We start from the raw sequence: 23,184 nt of genomic DNA, 5'->3' as shown, positions 1-23,184 counted from the left end.
GACACCATAGCTAAAACATGTTAGTACTGCAAAGAGGGAGGCACCGGTAATCCTCCTGTTGAAAATCTTACCATGGAAATCCTATGATGTATATATTTACATGTTATTAAACAATACTGAACAGCATGGAATCCTGCTCCTACATAAGTTCACTTGTTAGGTGCTGCAGTTCCAAAAAACATTTCAGGTTTCATAAACCATGTTTAATGAAGTCAGAAATCAGAAAGCATCAAGGCCGAATGCTCCTCCTTCCACTCTGTAGCATGGTAATCCTGGCTTATGAGCCTTATTTATTAACTAAGATCCTAGGTTAAGATGTACCCAGTAAGTCTTGCTTAATACAGGCTAATACACTCCTTCACAGTGAAGGAAGGGCCGTGTAATGGAGGAGTATGCAACTTTATCCCTTACAGCAGTAGAGCATGTAAATTGGGCTACTGTGAAACATCACTTCTGTCCAGAGGGAAGTGGTGGGTCCATTACTTTACAGCAATGAATCCATGCTGGGTTCTGCAGAAACTATTCCAGGTATCATAAGAGCTATCCAAGGTTCTGAAACTTCTAGGTAATGAAACTTATTCACAGGTACTGGTATACAGGATTACAGCTACATATTTAGTCTACAATTCTGCACACACCTACTATGGAATAAGTCCCACTGAAGTCAGTGGGGCTTGCTTTTAAGTACATTTATATAGAAATATAATATGTCACCATTTGTAACTGAAAATGTACACTGATGACACCACTACCTCAACTGAAGATGTACATGAATAACACTGAAGACGTGCACTGATACCATCACTGCCTCAATCTCTACCAAGGAGTGAAGTCTCAAAGATATCCATAAGACTTCTGCACACAAAAAGGCTATGTTTCAGAGATGTTGTCTAGAAAGAGATGAGGCAGAAGCTCACACTGTCTCAGCAAACATTTCTCAAAAATGGGGCCAGCCCACTTGGAGCATGTAGGAGTGTGTAAAATTGCCCTTACAACAGCTGTATGTAAACCAGTTTTTCTACAAAAAACACAAACTATGGGTGACATATATACTCACCCATGTGGGCTCACACCCTATGCTCACATCCTGATTAGGTCAAGGCCTAACAATGCGGATATATGGGTGCTTATAGGTATAGGTTTGCCATTGAACTTTCCATGGTTAGCCAGAAGAAGAAAAAACAGATGTAACACAGGAGCAATACTCTGCTTTGTAGAGCAGAGCCACACTGAGCCTCATGGCTTATAGCATCAAATCCTTTTCTTTCAATTTAAACACTTTCCGAAATATGTATCTTAGTATCTTGTCTTGTATCTGGACTTTATCAAATCAGGGTTTGGGCAATTAGATGCAGACCTCATGCTTGACTGTGCCATCTTCTTCAGAAACAGCACTAAATTACATTAATGGCCTATTAACGGATTTTAAGATATCCGAAAGCAATTTCTAAAGAAATTGTTATGAAAGTGATTGAATGACCATGATCAAAATTATAATACAGATATCTTCATGTAGGACAGACAAATGAAATCACAAATGGAACAGCTATCAGAAACAACAGTGATATAGTTCTCAGTGTACTGATGGACTGTTGTTGTTTTTAATAGGAAGCAAAAAGGGAGGTAATAAACAAAGGGAGATACAGTTTTTCCTATAGAACATCTGTTCATGACTGTTTCATTCCAGGCTATTTATTTAAATGAACAGTGCTGAATGAACTTTTATAGTCTAATGAAAGAGTCCATACCTTTCCTGATCCCTCCATCAGTAGCACACGCGTAATCACCTGCTGTCAGTAGGAAACATGTTCCCCCTCTTCTGTTTTTGTCTCTGGTACTAGAGCGTCTGATTGGTGGGAGCCTTTCCACAGGTGACAGTGGCTGCTCACTTTCTGTACTGTCTTCACCTGATAACACTGGTTAAAGCACCATGCCCATTTATATCATGTAGCCAGCGAGGAAATGAAACATCACAAACAACTTGCCTGATACCCTATTACTCAAGTATAGAAGAGAAAGAGAGACAGAGAAAGAGATGGAGCTTCTGGGTCATGATATGGGGGTGGGGTGGCAGTTCATCATTAATTACTAGACAAATGTAGCACACTTGCAAATCTGTATTATGCAAAGAAGAAGAAGAAAATATTTTTGTTAATGTCTGCTGTTGTAGATGCTGCCATATTTAATGTTACATTACATTTATTGCCTTAAACGTTCAGTATTTAAAAAGATGTTCTAAATTTGTGGCCAGAGATGACAATGGCAATGATGACAGCAACCATGATGAGGATAACTACAATCATCACCAGCACCACCATGAGTGGGGAAGGTAAATAATAACTCTTTAATTCCAGACTGTGTGTGAATTTGCACTACTAAGAATACATTTCACAGGTCAGAAAATGGCACTGAACTGCAGCCCTAGGACAGCATGGCTAATGATGAGGAATTCTGGGAGTTGCAGTTCAACAACTTCTGGAGGTCTACATAATTAGTATACTCAGTGTTAAGTATACTAACACATTAGAACCTTACGCACCTTATAAGGGATGAGCCAAGACATTCTGCTGCTTGAGGCAAAGGTCAAGGGAACAAATTCTCCCTTCCATGTATAAAACCCAATCAGGCATGGCTTAGGTCTAGACTATCTGAAAGACTGTATCTCCTATGAATCTGCAAGGATCCTAACATCTATGGGGGAAGGCTTTCTCATGGTCCCACCACCATCGCAGGCTCACTTGGTGAGGACACAAGAGAGAGCCTTCTCAGTGGCTGCTCCTAACCCTCTGGAAATGCCCTTCCATGTGAGGCTAGCCTGTCCCCTCGCTGCTTTCATTTTGCAAACAGGCAAAGGGAGTTTTATTGAAGCATACTTTCAGTATATAATCATGTCAGGGAAGCTTTCATAAAGGGTATGTGAATTAGATATGTTATAACTTTTCTATGTTTTATATCATTTTATACTTTTTTTGCTAGATGATTTTAACTGTTTTTTTGTTTTGTTTTTTACTGTAAAACATTTAAATCATTTTATCAGCGAACTGCCTTGGATCCCTTTTTGGAATAAAGGCAGCAGAGAAATGAAGTAATTAAATAAAATAAATTCAAGAATTCCTTTAATACTTAATTTGAGAACAGCAGGCAAACATAAGGGACACAGGGCAGTAATGTGGGACACAATTCTGTCCTCCAATGACTTCCCATTTCTCTCTGCACTCCAATATCTGCCTAACTGGAGGCTGGCCTGATTAGAGATTATAAAACACCAATCCCAATGTGTCCCATGAGCCATGAAAATGACCTGCTAGGAGTTTAATAATGCCTCCATTTTTTCACCTTTTGTGACTGCAAACACAGATTTGATGGGACATCATGAATGGTTTATGGGCTGCATTTGTCTTGGGGACAGGTTTGCTGTACATTAGTATATAAATGGCTTTTCTAGTTTGTCCCATTACAGTGCATATTTAGATATTAGCCACACAGCCTAATCCCATTTGGTCTGTGTGGCTCTATGTGTATTTAATTTCACCCTTAGCTACCCCATTCACTGCAATGGGGACTTTTTTCCTTAAGTAAAATCCAGAGTAGAATCATAGGAGATAACAATGGGCTAAAGTTTCCCCTCTCATGCTAGGGGCCCAAACTGGATTATTCTCTATGCCGGCTATTTTATTAACTTGATTTAAAGATAAATCTCATTCTGTTTTAATACTGTAATAATTTAATTCCTTTTTAATGTACTTTTTTCTATGTTTTTAATTCTACTATTTTTAATGTTGTGAAGCCACTCTGAGTCCCAGTTCTGGGAAAGAGCAGGATACAAATAATAATAATAATAATAATAATAGCAGCATGATGTGTTACTTGGTCTTCACCCATCAAAAGGCAAATTTATCCATCTAAAGGCTCACTATAGTAGAAAAAAACTATTCAGACTTGCTTTAAAGCAGCGGATATTTATTAAAATATCTACTCACTCTTTAAAGATATTCCCATATGGGTTAACTGGCTTATTTGTTTTTTAAAAAAGTGGCTCCTCATCATAATATTTTAACATTTCAAAACTCAAGAACCATTTTAAAGACAACTACAAGGACTCTCTTGTAGAATATAAAAGCATAGTTTAAAAAAATACACATTTGATAGATCATATAATCTAACACCTGGAGATATATCTTCAGACTCACTATTTCTTCACCTGCCAACTCCTAAAAAAAGGGCTTGAATAAAGGCAGAAAATTGACGGTTATCATTATTTTAGCATGTACCATCAAAGCACTGAGGAAATGAATATATATTATCCACTGAACAGAATCTGTTTCAAGATTTTTTCCCTTTCTTACATTTTCAAATTTAGCATTTTGAAACAAATGCAAAGACCCCCACCCTATACCTAAACTCTGAAAAAGCACTAACAATTGGCTGTTTCCTGGAAAATACATGGTTTTGAAATGGATAACATTTTAACTTGGTAGCAGTGGAATCATAAGAATAAGGCAATAGGTTTTCTTTTTCTTTTCTTTTTTTCTGTAAAGGATAAATCATTGGAACTAGCAGTGAAAGACTTTTGGGGTCTCTCTCTCTCTCTCTCTCTCTCCCCAACATTAGTACTTCAATATTTTTAGAAGTTTTGCCAATCACTGAAGTAATTTATAATTTAAGATAACAATCCCATTGACACTTAGCTGAGAGAAAATTCAATTGATCTCAATGGGGCTTGTTTCTATGTACATATGTATACAATTGCACTATTAATGTAATTATGAAAAACTTCTAAACCTAAAGCTCTAGAGCATGAATCTAATTGCTCATTTCAACAAGAGTAGACCCACTCAGTGAATGGGATTTCCATAATTCCTGAGATACCATTCAGCAGTTGATTCAGAGGACCTCATCCAGTTGGGCTAGCATTTGGATTTAGACTTGGGTTAACTCCTGTTAATGTCATTACATCTAGCCTACAAATCACTCATACTGTACTGCACTTTAGTATTATGGCCTGGCAACCCAATTCCTGGACAGACAGAAGCAAAGGCCACCGGCTTTTCTGGGGCAAAAATAAAACAAAAACAAGACCCTGTACAAGGTAGGTGGCTGAAATATGGCAACACTGTTTAAAATTCCTCAGATCACAATGTTGTAAAATGCTTGCTTTTTAGGTCTAATTCTGGGTAAATTCTGAATCAAATCTGGTGAATTAAAATGACACATCTGCCTGGAATAGGGTTAGGATTCCTTAAGTATCCTAACTTGGAAATTGCTCCAGATGAAGTGACTTATTGGTCTTCCACACAGCAGAAATAAAGCAGTTTGACACCACTTAAACTGTCATAGTTCAATCTGGTGGTGTGATTTGATGAGATATTCAGCCTGGTCTGTCAGAGAGCTCTGATGCCTCACCACACTACAAATTCCAGGATTCTAGTTCATGACAGTTACAGTGGTGTCAAACTGCTTTATTTCTGCAGTATGGATACACACTTGCTTCCAAATAATTAAGCCTGGCCTTAACTGTAATTTAATCAAAGCTTGGGAAAGTTGTTCTGGACGACATCACCCAGAATCTCCCATGGAGCATAATGCCTGAAGAATTCTGGATGCTATAGTCCAAAAAAGTAACTTTTTCAAGCTTAAGATTTCATGAGAGGCACTTTTTCCTAAAATCAGGGATAATAGTGTTAATTGTGAAGGAAAAGTAAACAACACATAAGAAAAGCTTTAAAGGCTGCTGCCATTACAGAATCAGCAAATGTTATTTCAAACACAAAACAAGAATTACACTCTGATGTTCCAGGCCAGGCACACTGCATTCTAATCCAGAAAAAGAAATGCTGTTCTTGCAATCTAAAGAGCACACATCTGTTACGAATTGCACTGAATGCAAGCCTAAATTAACCATCCATGTTTAGATGAATGCTTATTTTGCTTCTACTATTTCACGCCACTATGTGGCAGAGGCAAAGCAGACAAAGAGACAACACCACACAAAACAGCATGAACTTCAACGAATGGAAGCACAACTGTACAGTCACAACCATGCAAGCAACAAAACAAAACATCTGTACAATTCAAAAGGCAAAAGAAAGAGTAGTTTCCACCAATAAAGCAAAATAATAAAGAGAAAGAAAAATTAAAAGCAGTTCAGCATTCACAATATAAGCTATCAAACACTACAGATCCAGCAATGAACAGACCTGGGAACATTATTCTTATGCTTCAATTACTTAGTCATCTACTAGACTGATATAGATGAACAGTGAGTGAGGGGAGAGTTTATGTGATCTATCTTCTCTAGCTACAGAAATATTAAATGTTTTCTGATGCCTTGTACTGCCATACATACCAGACATGCATTTGGGATTGTGTCCTACCTGACTTATTGTGTTCCATCAGTCGATTGTCTTTTCCCAGACAGACATCCCCCTGTGTGCTATTGCAGGCCATGTTCAAGTCTGTCTTGCAAAATATAGGGGAGCTTGCCTGAGGAGCAGGTGGGATATGCTTCTTTCTCTTTCTAGGAAGCTTCTGTTTTGCCATGGCGAGAGAATAGTACATTCCAAAATTGTTGACAATAACAGGCACAGGCATGGCTATGGTAAGCACCCCAGCTAAAGCACACAGCGCACCCACTAGCATGCCTGACCATGTCTTTGGATACATGTCTCCATACCCAAGAGTGGTCATTGTGACCACAGCCCACCAGAAACCAATAGGGATGTTCTTGAACTCTGTGTGCTCACTAGCTGATGGGTCATTGGGTCTGGCACCTATTCGTTCCGCATAATAGATCATGGTGGCAAATATCAACACTCCTAATGCCAAAAATATTATCAGGAGAAGAAATTCATTGGTGCTGGCTCGGAGCGTGTGACCCAGTACCCTGAGGCCGACAAAATGTCGGGTGAGCTTGAAGATTCGCAGGATTCTCACAAACCTCACCACCCTGAGGAACCCAAGGACATCCTTAGCAGCTTTGGAGGAGAGCCCACTGAGGCCCACTTCAAGATAGAAGGGCAAAATTGCCACAAAGTCAATGATATTTAAGAGGTTCTTGATAAATTCAAGTTTGTTGGGCGAAAAAACAACACGGACTAAAAATTCAAAAGTAAACCACACCACGCAGACTCCTTCAACGTATGTCAGAGCAGGATCCGTCTCTATTTCATACTGTAGAACCACCTCGCTACCATTGACGGTTGGCTCTGTTTTGTTCTTGATGGTGTTGAATGCTTCATGGGTTTCCAGGCAAAAGGTTGTGATTGAAAGTAGAATGAAGAATAAAGAGGCAAAAGCAATGAACTGCAGAGAGGGGAAAAAGGAAGAAATGTCACAACTAGGTATTAAAAAATTAAAAACAAGGGGGAAATGTAACAAACAACATCATATAGCTTATTACCAAAACACTCAAGTCAATTTTCACTAAAACATATAGTAGGATTTTGCTTCATGGTGTCCATGAGCTCTCATGAAATTGACAATTTCAATACAGAAAGATCAATGAGAAGGGGACAAATGGTTGGTAAACAACAACTTGGACAAAAGGAATTTACTAGCTATTTGTTGTTCACAAAAGATGAGGTATTCTCTCCACAAACACACATTATCAATGCTACAATGTAAAAATTCCCTGTACTTCAAAAATGGTATATTTCTTAGTTATCTTCTGCTCAAATAATAAATGGTTGAATTCATCACAATAAGATTTCACTCAAATTATCCAGTGTGGCCTTCAATGGTATTTATCTAGCCCTTTGAGTCCCTGCCCCCCGGGCCATAGGTGTTAATGAAAAACCCAGTAATTATGCTGTGAAACAATGTGTGTGGCTCATCTCTTACACACTGTTTCTTTGAGGCTGCCTGACACACTGCCAGCAACATAATTCCATGAGGAATCATGCGCATGCTCCTTCCTTACCTGTTTCCCACCGTAATCCCTGGGATTTGTACCCCAGCTCCAGCATCAGCACTAATTTTGTTAGCAAGGGAAGAACACAACCCCCCTAAGGGTCCCTGGGTGACAAATACCCTTATCCAAGCCCAAAAGGCTGCCTACCCATGATTTAAATTAAGATAAAAGAATGAATCACATTCAAACATACTTGGATTTCTAATGCCTCACAAATTCTCACCAATCTGTTTTTTTTAAATCCACTTTTTTAGCAGATTAGATTATAAACAGTAAAGATTGCTTGACACTGATACATACTAGACAAATGAAACAACATATTTTCTACTTTAAATCAAGACACATGTCCTTTTTAGGTCATTGTTGAGATGCTACAATGAAGGTTTAAACTAAAGCAGACAGTCTTTTTCTAAACTCATTAGCATGCAGCCCTGAAAACTCCACTGAATGCCAAGGATGTGTCTCAGAATTAAAGATGTAAATAAAATATGTAAAACATTACCACTTTGAAAATGTCAATAAAGCGGGGAAATGGTTGGCATCAAAACTCAAGAAAGAGAAAGGGGAAAAACCAATAATAAAACAAAATAATAACAGCTGCTGGAAATGCAAAGATACGATAGGAACTATGTATCATATGTGGTGGCAATGTGATAGAACAAAAACATACTGGAAAAACATATACATAAGGTGATGCAAGAAACATTGCAAAAATTATTCCATTTCAATCTGAGTTATTTTTGTTGAACATAATGAACACCACACAAGGAGAGTTTAGCCAGGATGAGAAAAATGTTACTCTGTTTATGATAACAGCAGCTCGCATGTTATATGCTAAATACTGGAAAACTAATGTAATACCTTCTGTAGGAGAGTGGAAAGTTAAAGTAAATGATTTTGCAATTATGGATAGGCTATGTATATCGCAGGGAAAGCAACTCAACAATATGAAGGAAAGTGGGGGAAATTAGAAAAACTTTGGTGCTAATAGAATTATTTGCTTGCCTATATTTTTAAAGAAATGTTTGAGTGAGTATATGTACATATAATTAATTACATATTTATCAATTTGCTTGATCACCTTTTTTGTTTGTTTGACTGTTTTGTTTTGTTTGTCTTTTTAATATACATAAACTAATAAAATATTTTTAAAAGAATTAAAGATGTAATTCCTCACTAAGTTTCTTCTCAAAAGAAGTAACAAGAAATTTTAGCAATTTTCTTCCCACTGCAAGAAAGTCTTCAAAAACCACACAGTTTTCAAATCCTATTCACAATTTGAGGATTAATCTACATAAAATTTAAATGTGGTTGCTTTGCACAGAAAACAGCAGTTTCTATGTAGGAAACAACAGTTTTTGTGCAGAAAACAATATTCCTGTTTAGAGATATTGTTTTCTGCACATTGTACATGCAGATTTTGTGCAGAATAAGCCCCAAACAACAAAGATTGTAATCTGTCCGGGATTCTTCTGGTCAAGGCTTCTGGACGTTCAAAAATGTGGTTTGGGCAATTTTTGAATGTTCTTCCCATCCCTACCCAGAATATCTGATACAAGTGTGCTTTTACTCCTCTCCCCACAGAATAACTGCAACTCACTCTCCCTTTCTATAGCTGATATGAGAAGGAACAGCTTCCAGGGATCATATCCAAAGATACTCTAAAGGCTTAGTTCTCTGTCTTAGTTTATTTCATTTTGTTGTTCCATGGATCCTGAGAAACTCTACTAAGCTCTATTCAATCTGCAATTTGCATGTTGGTGAAGATCTCAGCCAACCATGGGTATTATCACTAAAACAATAAGCACAAGCTTCCTATTGCTTGTGTCTGGAGCTATAAGATATTGCATGCCTCCAGGTATTAGGGAGTGACATGCCTTTTCCACTGCATTTATTCTTTTAATATCACACTCCTGCAAGTGTTTGTTCTTTTTAATAATTATTATTCTCCTTCTTCTAAAGGTTCTGGCAGGCAGGATTGTGGTCTGCCTATATATAAAATGGAACTGACATTCTCGTCTTCTGGACAAACAACATGAGAATAAAAAGGTAAGTCAGGCAATACAATACAGGCATCCTTTAATTCTCTTGCATATAGAGACAAATTTAGTAAATTTACTCCAGGGTTTGACAATTAGCCTTAATCCATTAAAAACAGACTAAAACTTGTATAATGGAAAGTTAATTATCTAGTCCATGAAAAATATGCAGGCGTGATTATTTATTTCAAGTTATTGCACATTTATGCAGACATCTATTCTGCAAAAGCCAGAGGGTGTTAAAAGTTTAATGACACCAGGTTGGCAGGACAGATTGCTGTAACCCTTGCACACTCCAGAGTTAAACTTCAATCAAAAAAGCAAAACAGAGACTTGTTCTTTTTAAAAGTCTAGCAGAAAATAAAGTACTTCAGTCATGGAAGTTGTAAAATTTGTATATGCTGTATTTAAACTATGCAAGATGTGTACCAATAAGATTTGATATTTCTATACAATATTTCATAGGATACATTTATCTCTGTTTCCAGGGTGACTAGATGTCATAACTACAAGTGCGGGGGGGGGGGGACAAGGAGCCACAAAATGGAGGACATTCAAGAGAAATGTAGGACATTACAAAATAAAACCTAGAAGCACTAATATAATTGTAAATTCATGCTTCTTGGTCATGCTCAAAAAGGCAGACATTTTGAAATATCTCTTGAAAAGAAGGTTGAAATGTAGGACATGTCCTGGAATAGGAAGACATCTGGTCACCCTGCCTGCATCTTCAAACACATTTTTGACATTTTATTTTAATTGTTCCAAAATGCAGAGCTAAATTTAGCTTGCCAAAGCTGTTATCACAAAGGGCACAGAGAACAGATAATCAGTGTAAAATCCACAAAGCAATATTAGCAATTGCGTTTTTTAAAACCTCCCCAAATCTGCTCAGAACATTGCTAATTTTTATAGTCATACAGCGCAATCAAAAGTACAAATAGAAGCCATTGTTAGCAAATGCTGAAATGGAAATCAAAACCCTTAATTCTCACCCAAGGGTCTTTAGAGCTTAGAATGAAAAGAGCCTCTTACTCCCTAATAAACTCAGGCCATTGTTCTCCTGCAATAATAACACTGAACTCAGCATCTATAAGGTCCCTTACTAAGGCAGAAACTAACAGACATTGTGTTAAATCTAAGCCAAAGCAGATGGGAATCTCAAAGTCAGGTCAGAAAGAAAAGTAGAAAGAAAACATATGTGAAAGTCATTTAATTATTAGTAATTTCTTATTATTGTTACCTATTATTAGCTAGTCACCAGTGGAACTACCTTTCCATGGTGGTGAGATTGCGTATTGCTGTGAGGCAAGAGGCTATTTTGCTGGCATCAGTGTTGCTGGTAGGGTTTCCCATGTCAGACAAGCTTTGGCTGAGGACCAGACTAAAGCTGCCAAAGATCTATTGGGCAGCAACAGCAATGGAGGGCAACTCTGGCGGTTAGAGATTGGCAGTGGCACCATAGCTAACAGTTGTTAGTACTGCACAGAGGGAGGCACTGTAAACCTCCTTTTGAAGATCTTTTATCACAATATGATGAGACAATCCAAAATGAAACAAGAGATAGTGCCAGAAGATGAAACATCAGTAGACAACTACGAGATGTGCTATGGCTAATGGGGCAACTAGACTCAAGATAAAAGGATGTTCAACTTTTATCATGCTTCAAGGTGAAAGGAAAGTTCAAAGCCACACAGTACCTATTATAAGAACAAAGGTCTAATCTGCACTAAAGAAATAATACAGTTTGACACCATTTTAACTGATGTAACTCAATGCTATAGAAGCCTATCGTCTGTAGTTTGTTGTGGCACAAGAGTTCTCTGACACTGAAGGTAAATATCTCACAGAACTACAAATTCCAGCATTCCATAGCATTGAGCGTTGGCAGTTGCAGCAGTGGCAAACTGTATTATTTCTGCAGTGCAGATTAGACCACAGTAAAGCAAGAAATGCAACATACAAATATTGCAATACTTGGAGTGAGTGAGCTAAAGTGGATAGGTATTAGACATTTTAGTCAATGTTTTGTTTTACTCAGTAAATGAAAATGTAAGAAGAAATGTGGCATTTATAGTGAGGAGAGATGTAGCAAAAACAGTCAAAGGATATAATGCAAGGTCTAGCTGAATCATGTCAATGAGACTTCAGGGAAAATACATCATTATAACCATAGTACAAGTTTATTCTCCAACTACAGAGGCAAAAGAAGAAGAAATTGAAAGAATATAAGCTGGAGTTCAGGAGGAAATTGATCACACACCAAAACAGGATTTTGTGTAAATCATAGGCAATTAGAATGCAAAAATAGGAAACAGAATGGAAATAAAATTGTAGAAAAATTCTTGAAGCAAACCAAGAAGTGATTGTATACATGGGCATCACCTGATGACCAATATAGAAATCAAACAGACTATATAATTGGAGCAGAAAATATAGAAGATCTATTATTTCTGCAAAAATAAGACCAGGAACAGATTGTGGCACAGACCATGAAATTCTAAAATCAAAAATTAGAGTAAAACTGAAGAAGAATACTAAAACAACCATCATGTCAAAATACAACCTGAAGAATATCCCCATATAATATAAGAAATGTAAAAAATAGACTTGCATTATTACGCCTCATTGTTGCATTGTGCAAAACCTACGGCACTATATAAATAAATAAACTACAACAATAATTGACCGGGAGCCAGATGAACTCTCTACTAAAGTCAGGGGCATTGTCACAGAGGAATGCAAAAAGAAAAAAGAAAATAATAATTACTGAAGCCAAGACTAGGAGTTGGAAGGGTAGCTATCAATGACCTAGACAAGTTCCTCAAGTATAAAGATATATCATTAAGTAATAAAGTTGGGATTGTCTATGGCCCTCTCCATACGGGCCTTTTAGCACGTAAGGAATATGTGCTAGGGTTGCCTTGGGGTGTCTCTTACAGACGCCCCGCAACCCTAGCACATATTCTGTATGTCAAAATGGTGGCGCCCTGTACAGAAGGGCGCCGCCATTTTGATGTTATGGCCATGCCGCGTCCAAATGGTGCGGCACAGGCGTGACGTGCTCGCACCACTGCAGGGTGCTTGTGCTGCCCTTTCAGCGGTGCTGGAAGGAGCTCCAAAATGGAGCTCCTTCCTGGGGAGCGCCTCATTCTCGCAGCCACCAAATGGCTGTGGGAATGAAGCCAGGGGGAAAGGCCCCTTTCTCTCCCAGAAGCAGCTCCCTGGGGTGTCCTGGGGCATTTTGCTGCTTCCCCGAGGCCTGGAAAAGTGGCGGATCAGGGCCTCCGGGGCTGCCACTGTGGCTGCTCAGACCCCAATCCAGCGGGGATTATGGCACCTGCAAGCTGCCCCAAAGGGGCAGTCTGTATCCCACCTATATTTCCCATGTCTATGTATGGTCGTGAAAGATGGACAGTGAAGAAAGCTGATAGGAAGAAAATCAACTCATTTGAAATGTAGTGCTGGAGAAGAGTTCTAAGAATTCTATGGACAGACAAAGAAATGGATCCCAGAGCAAATCAAGCCTGAACTCTCCCTAGAAGCCAAAAAAAAAAAAAAAAACCTAAATTGAGATAGCCATATGTGAAGTCAAAGGCTTTCACAGCTGGCATCCATAGTTTTCTGTGGGTTTTTCAGGCTGTATGGTTGCATTCTGGAAGAATTTATTCCTGACATTTCACCTGCAATGCTGGCTGGCATCTTCAGAGAGTGGTGGCAGGGAAATGTGTGGAGTATATATACCTGTGGGACCCTTGTTTGGCAGGAAGTGTTTTTTTGTTTGTGTTTTTACACGTTAATGGTGGAGTTAGTTTGTGTATTGTACTGTGTTGAATGGCACAGCCTGGAGGTATATTGTGTGGAGGATATGCAAGGGGGATTTGTGTCTATTTAATAGGTAATCCATTGTCTGCAAGAAAACCCCTTGAGCCTGGGTAGTGTTTATTTGCTTGTCTTGACTCTTGATTTTGGTGTTTGGTGTTTGGCCAGACACTCATACTTTGACCATATCATGAGAAAGCAAGACTTACTAGAAAATACAATAATGGTTGGTAACATAGAAGGCACTAGGAAAAGAGAAAGACTGCAATACAGATGGGTAGATTCAATCAAGGAAGCCATGGCCCTGAGTCTGCAAGACCTGAGAAGAGCTATTGAAGATGATGTCTCTCTTGCATAGGGTTGACATAGGTCAAGGTCAAATTGGTGGCAGTTAATAACAGCATTTTTATTTTAAATATACAAGGTTATCACTGCAGAACAAGAAATTATAAAATGGTATTTAGAACCACCAGTAGAGTGCTTTCTGAGGATAGCCATGTAAGCAGATTCCACACATTTTCTGAAGTTGATGTGGATTCAAATGTGCATTTTTGATCACCTATGTAAACTAATTTCTGTAGAAAGTTCCACAAATCACAGGCTGATTCAGTGGCTGTGGAATAACATTATTATAACTACATAATTACAATGTGCACCACCACCCCAACATAGACTTCAAAGTTGCAATATTGAGAGACACTTTCACCAGCAACTCTGCTAACATAAGCCAATATCCAGCCAATCACAATGCAGAAACGCCCTACAGTGATGCATGGGAGGCATCAATAAATGCAAAGTAATGGCAAAGATGTCACAATGGCATCATAAAACCTAGCTGGTTCAAAAGATTCAGTCTTTGGGAACTTGGATGGGATGGGAGAGTCATTACATGTCTGGACAGACTTTACCAGATCATGTACAGAGTTAACTAATGATCTCACTCAGCATAATACAGCACACTGTGTTCCCTGCTCTAAATATTGAGCTGAAACTGATAACCATACATGTTCCTTACCTTACAGCATCATGCAACCGGATGCCTTTTAAAGACCTGATTAGGGCCAAAGCTAAGTATGGCGCCTTACAGACGGGCCTAAGCGGCGCCGTCGTTACGCCAGGAATACGCGTGAGGGGCGGCGCTTCCGGACGCGCCTTGCCCCTTACACATATTCCGTACGGCAAGATGGCAGCGCCCTATACAGACGGGTGCGGCCATCTTGATGTAATGGACGCACAGCGTCCAGACGTCTAAACCCGGAAGAGCCGTCACGAGTGCACGCTTTGGCACTTGCGGCGGCTCTTCCGGGTTGCTGGAAGGAGTGCGATTTCTGCACTCCTTTTTTACAGCGCGGAGGAGTCGCGCAGTTTGGCTGCTGCGGCTCCTCCGCGCTGCAACCGGCAGCGGCCCAAGACCGCCCCTTTTGGGCGGTCTGTAACGGGCCTATGTTTTCTATACCATTTTTTCTTGAAAGTTCAGAGTACATCTGTTGCTTTTGTAAAAGACATTCACAGGAGAAAAAGAGAGATCAGCATGAAAAACAAAAATAACTGAGCATCCTGTTCCACAGTCTCCCTAATTTCATCCAGAGAACACAGGAAAGAAAAGAAGGCAATAACAATGGTATATTCCTAAGTTTGGTAACAGAACGGTCGATAACATTGCAATCTTATCCAAATTCAGCATATGGGGACAGAGGAAAGGAAAGCAGAGATAACTTATTGATAGAAACAAATATATGCATGGTGTTCTTGAGCCCTTTATTTTGACATCATACAGAAAGATCATATGAATTGATACCAAGGTAACAAAATAAGAAACATCTTTCTCTTTGTGTCTTTCAATTGATTTCAAGAATGCTTTTGCATATTGCAGATGCATTTTTGAGACAATCCTTGCAACCTTTTGCCTTTCAGCATATGTGTTCTCTGTGGATCAGCCAGTTGTATATCTCTTCTCTATCTGAGGGCCAGAACAGACCGGCAAAAAAAGCCAGCTTCCAGGTAGCTTGGGGGTATGGCATACACACGACAAACACCCCAAGCTGGCAGGAAGCCTCTGTGAAGCCACCTGGCCATTTACACAGCAGCAGCTTTTCAGCACTCTGGAGGCATAGCATTTAGATGCCACATGTCACAGGAGTGCCAGAAAGCCACAGCAGTGGCAGAAAAGGTGCCTTTTTTTCTGGTGCAAAAAAGAGTCGCATTTTGCCCCTTCTTTTTGCACCAGAAATCTGCCAGATCAGGGCTACAGTGCGTGGTTGCCACGGCCTTGATCAAGCGATCAAAGGCCATCTGTTTCGGCCCAAAGTCTTGGAAATGGCAATGAGTGACAGAACAGTAATGACGGAGGTGTTAATGAACATTGCTTTTTATCCTTTAAAACTTCCCTCCTCTATAGTGCTTTTCCCATTTGAAAGAAAAGATACTTAGGCGGGTTAGAGACCGCCATGAAAGTACGTGCAGAGCGCGTACTAGGGTTAGGAAGGGGCGGTGCTTCCGCATCTCCCAACCCTAGTACGTGCTCTGCACGTACAAAATGGTGGCGGCCGTTCCACACGGCTGCCACCATGATGGCATGACGAACGCGCCACCTCCAAACGAGGCAGAGCGGATGTGACGCCATCACTCCGCGCGAGGGCGCTTAATGCGCCCTTTGTGCGGAGCAGGAAGGAGCTCCGTTTCGGAGCTCCTTCCTGGTTTGCGTCACTGGGTGCAGCCTTCAGACGGCTGCATCCAGCAACACAAGGGAGAAAGGGGCCAAGCGACCCCTTTCTCCTCCTCCCCGCCGCCGTGGGGTGTCCTTGGGGCTTGAAACCCCAAGGACACCCCTTTCCAGGCTGCTGGGAAGCGGCCTTTTGCTGCTTCCCCGCAGCCTGCAAAACAGCGGATCGGGGCCTTGGAGGCCGCCAGTCTGGCAGCTGAGGCCCTGATACACCTGGGAAAGGCGCGCCTACAGGCCGCCCCAAAGGGGCAGTCTGTTACGCGCCATTGATTTCATTTGTATTCTCTTTCAGCAGGATGAAAGCTTCAGAGGTGATTTTGAGCAAGGGGGGAAAAAGAAAGTAAAGCAATATTTTCCCCCATGCACTTCTTGCACCTTCAGTTGCAGGCTACAGAGGGGAATTTTCACTTTAAAAACAATCATGGAGAGAGAAATAAACAATTAGCTACATGGAATAATTTAAACAATCATGAGAATGTAAAAGAAAAGTTGAAAGGCCACTGATTTATAGCCACCAAAACAAGTCAGTACAGGTGGATTTAAAACTCCAATTCAGCTACAGCCTGAGAAGGCTGTAAGACTGCAGCCTCATGTGCTCTTTTAAAGCATCTAGAACGTAAGCAACTCACATTGTTTTCATGCAGGGCCAAGTCACAATCAATATGTTCAATAAATTTTGAGGTGTGTAGCCTGGAATTGCAATAATCTCCCAGGGAACACCAGAGAGCAAATGAAAATAACATCTGTAAGCACTAAAATTACTCCCACTGAGGATGAAAAAGGCGGAGTCCGTTTCCGATTTTGTGTTGATTACATGTTATGTTGAAAATGCAGCCGTTTCAATTGAAACAGCAGACTGAAATATGATGGCTTTGATAAGAATGATAATAAGGATGCTTTAGTCCTCTTATTGTCTTTCTTTTTTCTTTATCTTATTCATCAACTGTGATACTGCTTATCTATCTCTCCCCATCTGTTTCTGTTCTGAAAAATGTGCGTCCTCAAGTATGAGTCACCCATTTCTATCTACCCAATTCAGCATCCAGCCACAGGTGAAGATGGCACAGCTGTTTGCCCATTGTTCATGTGGACCCACCCATCATCTTTTCCATTCAAGCTACAAATGATAATACTCCATAATATCAACAGATAATGTGCATTTATCTTCACAGGCATGATCCAGAATCCAGTGACTTCTCTGCCTACTCCATGAATCAAGTGAGAATTATGCTATTATATTCCAGTTGCAAGGCCAAGGTATAGGAACATACCTAAGGTCAAATGGTGAGGTAGTAGCTCAGCTGAGACTTGTACTAAAACCTTTGTGAGTTACACTTCACCTTCTTAACCACTACATACATTACCTCTCAGAAGAGCCCCCAATGAACACCCGCCCCATATACGATGCAAGGCTAGGACTTAATGATGTCTTAAAAACACTTAAATGGTAAACAGGACCTTGAATTGATTATTCTTTAGCTGCAGTACTGTGTTCAATGATATTTGTAAAACGTTATTGTGATATAATAATAATAATAATAATAATAATAATAATAATAATAATAATTGGATTTATTTATTATCCGCCCAATCACTGGGAATCCGGGTGGCTTACCACAGAGGGGATAATAGATGGTTCCCTGCCCTCAGGCTTACAATCTAAAAAGATACAACACAAAAGGAGAAGGGAATGGTGGTGGGGAGGGGATCAGGTCCAGCATTCTTCTCTCCCTCTGAGGCCTGGACCAAGGCAGATGGACTGGAGGGAGGGCTATTTTTCTTAATTGAGGCTGGGCCCGATGGCACTGGGCCTGCCCTTTCACTCCCTCCCAGGCCAGAAAATGACAGTTGGAAGGAAGGAGGGGAGGGCTCTTCCTCTTCAGGCCTGATGGCGTTGAGCCTGTCCTTTTGCTGCCTCTAAAGCCAGAAGATGACAGTTGGAAGAAGGGAGGGAAGGGATATAGTTTTTTGTGGGTTCTTCGGGCTATGTGGCCATGTTCTAGAAGAGTTTATTCTTGACATTTCACCAGCATCTGTGGCTGGCATCTTCAGAGAAATTATTATGACATGTTATTAGAAGGCAGCATAGTACATTTAGTTTCATGCCGTTATCATTTATGAGGCCATTCAAAGTCTGGCAGAAATCCAAATCTAAGCAGCTCTACTGGCATCAGTTTAGCTAACCTTTCACAAGGAATGGGGACTTGATTGATATAATACAAATCCCACCCATCCACTCTCCTAAAAAAAATGAATTCTGATACTGTGGCAAAATTTAATTCAGTCCTGTGAAAAATTCATTCTTTGCTTTCATTTTTCTTAACAGAATTTTCTCCCATACCCTAACTAGGCACATTGCATAAACACCTGCTACAGAAAGCAATGACATAGCATATGTTGTTGGACATGGATTCAGAAAATCTAACTCAACAATGAAACACACTGCATGACCTTGGACAAATCATCACTCAGCCTAACAGGATGGAAATCTACACCCCATACATACACAGATTACAGAAAGAGGGAATTAAACACATAATCCCTCTCAGTGTTCTGCCACAACCCAAGGACCACAACACCTGGACTGTTGCAAAATAGCTTTCTTGAATAGAAAACCCGGCCACCAATTTGAACCCTCTTATGTCTCTGAATTTGCTACAGTTTATTGCCTGATTGTTGATGCTGATATTGGCATTGTTTGATGTTGTTTTAATGTACAACAATTTTAAATTGTTAAGGTTTAAACTGATGTTTTAAAGGGAGGTTGGGATAGGGGATTTGGGATTATATGTAAGTTTTAACTTGTAAGCCGCCTCAATTGTCATTGACAGAGAGGTGGGATATAAATTATTTGTTTATTATTTGAAATACTCCAGGCCAAAACTTCATTTTAGCTCAAATCATTCTTCTGTGGTATAAATTACAGACTGAAACTAATAACCATAATCACAATGTTCCTACATGTGAGCCTAATGTTTTATCTTCACTTCTATTTCTCAAGGTATTTTTGTTTAAAAAAATCACTTAAAATGGATTGAATCCAGACAATATAGCATGCAGAAAATTCATTCATGCAAATGTGGGAGAAAATTGTTAAATCAGTTCCATATAGGTATGGAGGAGGCATGAGGGAAGGAAAATCTGAGGGCTACTCAGGGGTAAACTCCATTAAGGTACTCTTCACACTGGCTGGGGGGGCATAATCGGAGCATAGCATCTCCATGACACATGCCCTGGCTCTACCCCAGGGCACCATGACACTGCACACTGCTCCACATGATGCATGGCCTCACGGCATTCCTCCAGTGCTGCATCCGGATGACAATGCCACTGAGGCTATCACACCCTGATGTTTATCACACTATACTCTTAAATTGCTACTATTCCACTTTGACTCCTCTAGCTGCCTCCTGTTGCATTCTGGTATTGGCAGTTTTAAGGAGGGTTATTTAGAATTCTAAATACCCCTCCTTAAAACTGCCAATCCCAGAATGCAACAGGAGGCAGCTAGAGGAGTCAAAGTGGAATAGTAGCACTTTAAGAGTATAGTGTGATAAACATCCCTGACAGGCCAGATTAGGACGGATTTGGGGGCAGTCTGCATAGCCCCTAAGTTCAGTGATAGTTACATCTTCTGGTATGTATGCCACTTTCCATGCAAACTGAGAAAAACAAATGTAAATCTTTAACTTCATAATTGATCTCCTAAGCAAATCATAATATTTTACTATAAACTGTGTGGTATAAAAGGCATGTGGGCTGCATAACAATTGGTATTAGATGATACTGCATGACCATACATTTTTGTGTTTAATTGTTATAGCAAGAAATTAGTATGCATATTCGTTCAATAAATATTAGACTTAGACAGCGGAAAAGTTGATTTAAAGTCATGATTTAAAATCAGATGCTTATGTTAGTTGCCCTACCAAGACAACAAGGATGGTCAATTAACTGCTCATCTAATCCCCTTGTCACCATTACAAATATGATTCCAGATTTTCTTAAAGAAATATTCTGAATTTAAGTAGTCTGTATCTGTGTAAGAACGTGGTAGCAAAAACAAACCTAAAAGAATACTCAAGAAAAGTATGTTCTATTTTTATTTTTATTTTTTTGGTCCCATCTAACCCGTTTCAAAATCTACTACTACACTCAAAATACAGACGTTTTCCTTCCTATAGGTGGGCCACTTGTGTACTGGTGTCTAATCTACTTGTCATTTGAATTCACAGTATAGAGAGTTGGAAAATTTTCAGCTTGCCTTGGCATTTTGCTGCTGACAAGCATGACATGTTCTTCCCATGCTTACTTCTAGTTTTTATGTGGTTCCAAGCAAGTCCAGTCTCTGTAACTGTTTCTGATGAACATTTGATTATTTTTATATTTTAGCTTTTCTCCCATTCCATTCAGGTAATGTCACTAAGTACTGAGGGGAGGGGAGCAGAATCAGATAATAATCAGCCTATAGTGAAATAATTAAGTGGTGTTGGTAAAAGCTTCAATTGTTTTGAGCTTATTGCTGTTTGTATAAAATGTTGTTCTTGCCTTTACAGTAACCTTTGTAAAAGATGTTGCCTCTGTTCTCATCACCTCCTTATCCACTTGCTCTTTCTCTGTAATGTAATGCTATGCAAAATACAGTTTCTAAACAGAGGCTTCAGTTATTAAGGTTCAGATAGCTTATCTGCATTGATTTCAGGACTTACAAGACTGCCCTTGATATGAAGACTGCAGGAGAACTACTAAATATTTAAAATGCTCTTGAAAAGGTTAGCATTTAATATTCTCTGATAAAGGTTCAAGACTGACATAAAAAGAAAACAAAAGCATTCTCTTTCCAAACAAACAAGCCCCAAAACAAAACACTTTTCTGGAAATGACACCCAACACTTGAATGTATACATATTATCTCCCATTTAGTCTGCAGGCTGCTATCAAATGGAGTGGAAGGGAATGCATTCTGCAGAAATCCCAGCCCTATTTCTCAGGAACATTCACTGTTTCCACATTAGCTCCACATTCAAACTGTCCTTGGCTCCAATATGAATCCAAGGATAATATAAATACAATCAGGGTCAAACTCGACTAGAAGAGGAATGATTAACCTGATTTATTTATTTTCCACAATGGAATTTCCTGTTAGGAATGCCCTAACAATCAGATTTGCAAATGAAGCCCATGCTGACTTTCCAATGACCAATAAAGTGAAACCGTAGCAAATACAAGATACATAAATGGGGGGAATTATGTTCTGTGACAAATAGACATCCTTCTCCATTTTCAGAATATCTCTACAAAAAATATATTATGTGGTTTGATTATCTTTGTTATTTCTGTGCAGCCTGGCTTCTGATAAAGTAGTGAATGGCAGCCAGAAACAAGCAAGGGACAGACCTAAAGATGAGGAGATACACTTCACCTAGGCCTTTTAGGGTTAGATCAGCTATGTATCATCTGGTTTCCTTGATTTCCATGTGGCAAGGAAGGTGGGATAAACATTCAATACATGCGTGCATATATATATATATATATATATATATATATATATATATATATGCCTATAGTGAAGCAATAAAGTGGTGTTCGTAAAAGCTTCATTATAAAAAGCAGCCAGATATGTTTCTCTCTGTGTGTGTATACACAGAGACATATCTGGCTGCTTTGTTACTTGGGTGGCATCCCCTGGGTTTGCCTTCCAGCAAATGACTTTCTGGGTAGCAACCAATAGTTTTTGGATTGCCCTTGGGTTCAGGTTTTTTGCCCAAAGGAAGGCTAAGGAGGTAGACACAGGTTGACACCTTGGACTCAGATAAACATGCATCAGGTTGCCCCCCTTTTTGCTGATCCCCAGGCCCTAATCATTTTATAGGGTTATAGGTCAATAAAGTGGTCATTATATAACCCATTTGGTTGTGTCTGGTCTTGTTAATTCATGGTTATTCATCAGTAACATTTGTGGCTTGCGTGTTAACATAATTTAAGGCAACATTTTAAGTAGCTTGGCATTAAAAAAACTGAACCATTGTTTTATCAAGAAAACAAAGCATTTGGATAGAACAGAAAGCCTAGAGCACTGAGGGTCTTAATATTTTGAAGGAGACTAGAATTGTACTGTAATTTATGCATCCTCAAATCCATGTTGAAAGGGAATGCACAACTTCCTTTGACTGATCCCCTGGCAGAGTTCAAGGCTGGTGGTGTTAAAACAGCAGTAAGCCTGATCACATGTTCAATTTGGTGACCCTTGTTTAAAAATTATATAATAATAGTCCATATTATGAAATACTGGCATATATCCACTTATAGGAAAATGACTGTTTTCTAAGCACAGTGTTTGAACATTGTTTCCCCCCAGAAAACAGACAAATTAAACATTTCTTAACTATTATAGGGGTCAATATGTATGTGTTCCATTACTGAAATGGGGATCTTCATTCCATCAGCTGAATTTCAGCAAATCAAACTGCAAAGGGAGGAGGTATTAGATTCTGATAGCTAGAACAGAATCTCAGACATTGAATTCACATATCTACATCATACTTTACACATACTGGATTTAAGTCCCCAGAGTTGTAACAACTTTGACTCAAACCCCTCTGTTTTTCTATACTCCCGTACATTTCTACTGAATCCATATACACCCTCTATTGCGTCCGTCTGACTCCATGACTCCAACTCCAACGCCACAG

The 23,184-nt window shown here is 39.5% G+C and overlaps 1 protein-coding gene across 7 annotated transcripts in view; it reads right to left on the bottom strand.

Moving 5' to 3' along the window:
- Positions 1-23,184, bottom strand: part of LOC149312164 (voltage-gated potassium channel KCNC2-like) — a 174,225-nt gene that overhangs the window by 46,397 nt on the left and 104,644 nt on the right. For 3 of the 7 annotated variants that reach the window (XM_089524088.1, XM_089524089.1, XM_089524090.1), the window contains exons 3-4: positions 6,375-7,302; positions 1,749-1,916 (exon numbers count right to left, since the gene is read on the bottom strand). In XM_089524088.1, the coding sequence (XP_089380214.1) occupies positions 1,749-1,916; positions 6,375-7,302 (1,096 nt within the window). The other 4 variants (XM_089524092.1, XM_089524095.1, XM_089524094.1 and 1 more) reach the window with 2 other exon arrangements.

The sequence above is a fragment of the Sceloporus occidentalis genome, unplaced genomic scaffold (assembly GCF_023333645.1).
Source record: "Sceloporus occidentalis isolate IW3139 unplaced genomic scaffold, rSceOcc1.0.p SCAF_5, whole genome shotgun sequence".
In the NCBI taxonomy this organism is placed as follows: domain Eukaryota; kingdom Metazoa; phylum Chordata; class Lepidosauria; order Squamata; family Phrynosomatidae; genus Sceloporus; species Sceloporus occidentalis.
Note: the sequence above shows the minus strand (reverse complement) of the source record. Positions and strands in the feature narration are given on the sequence as shown.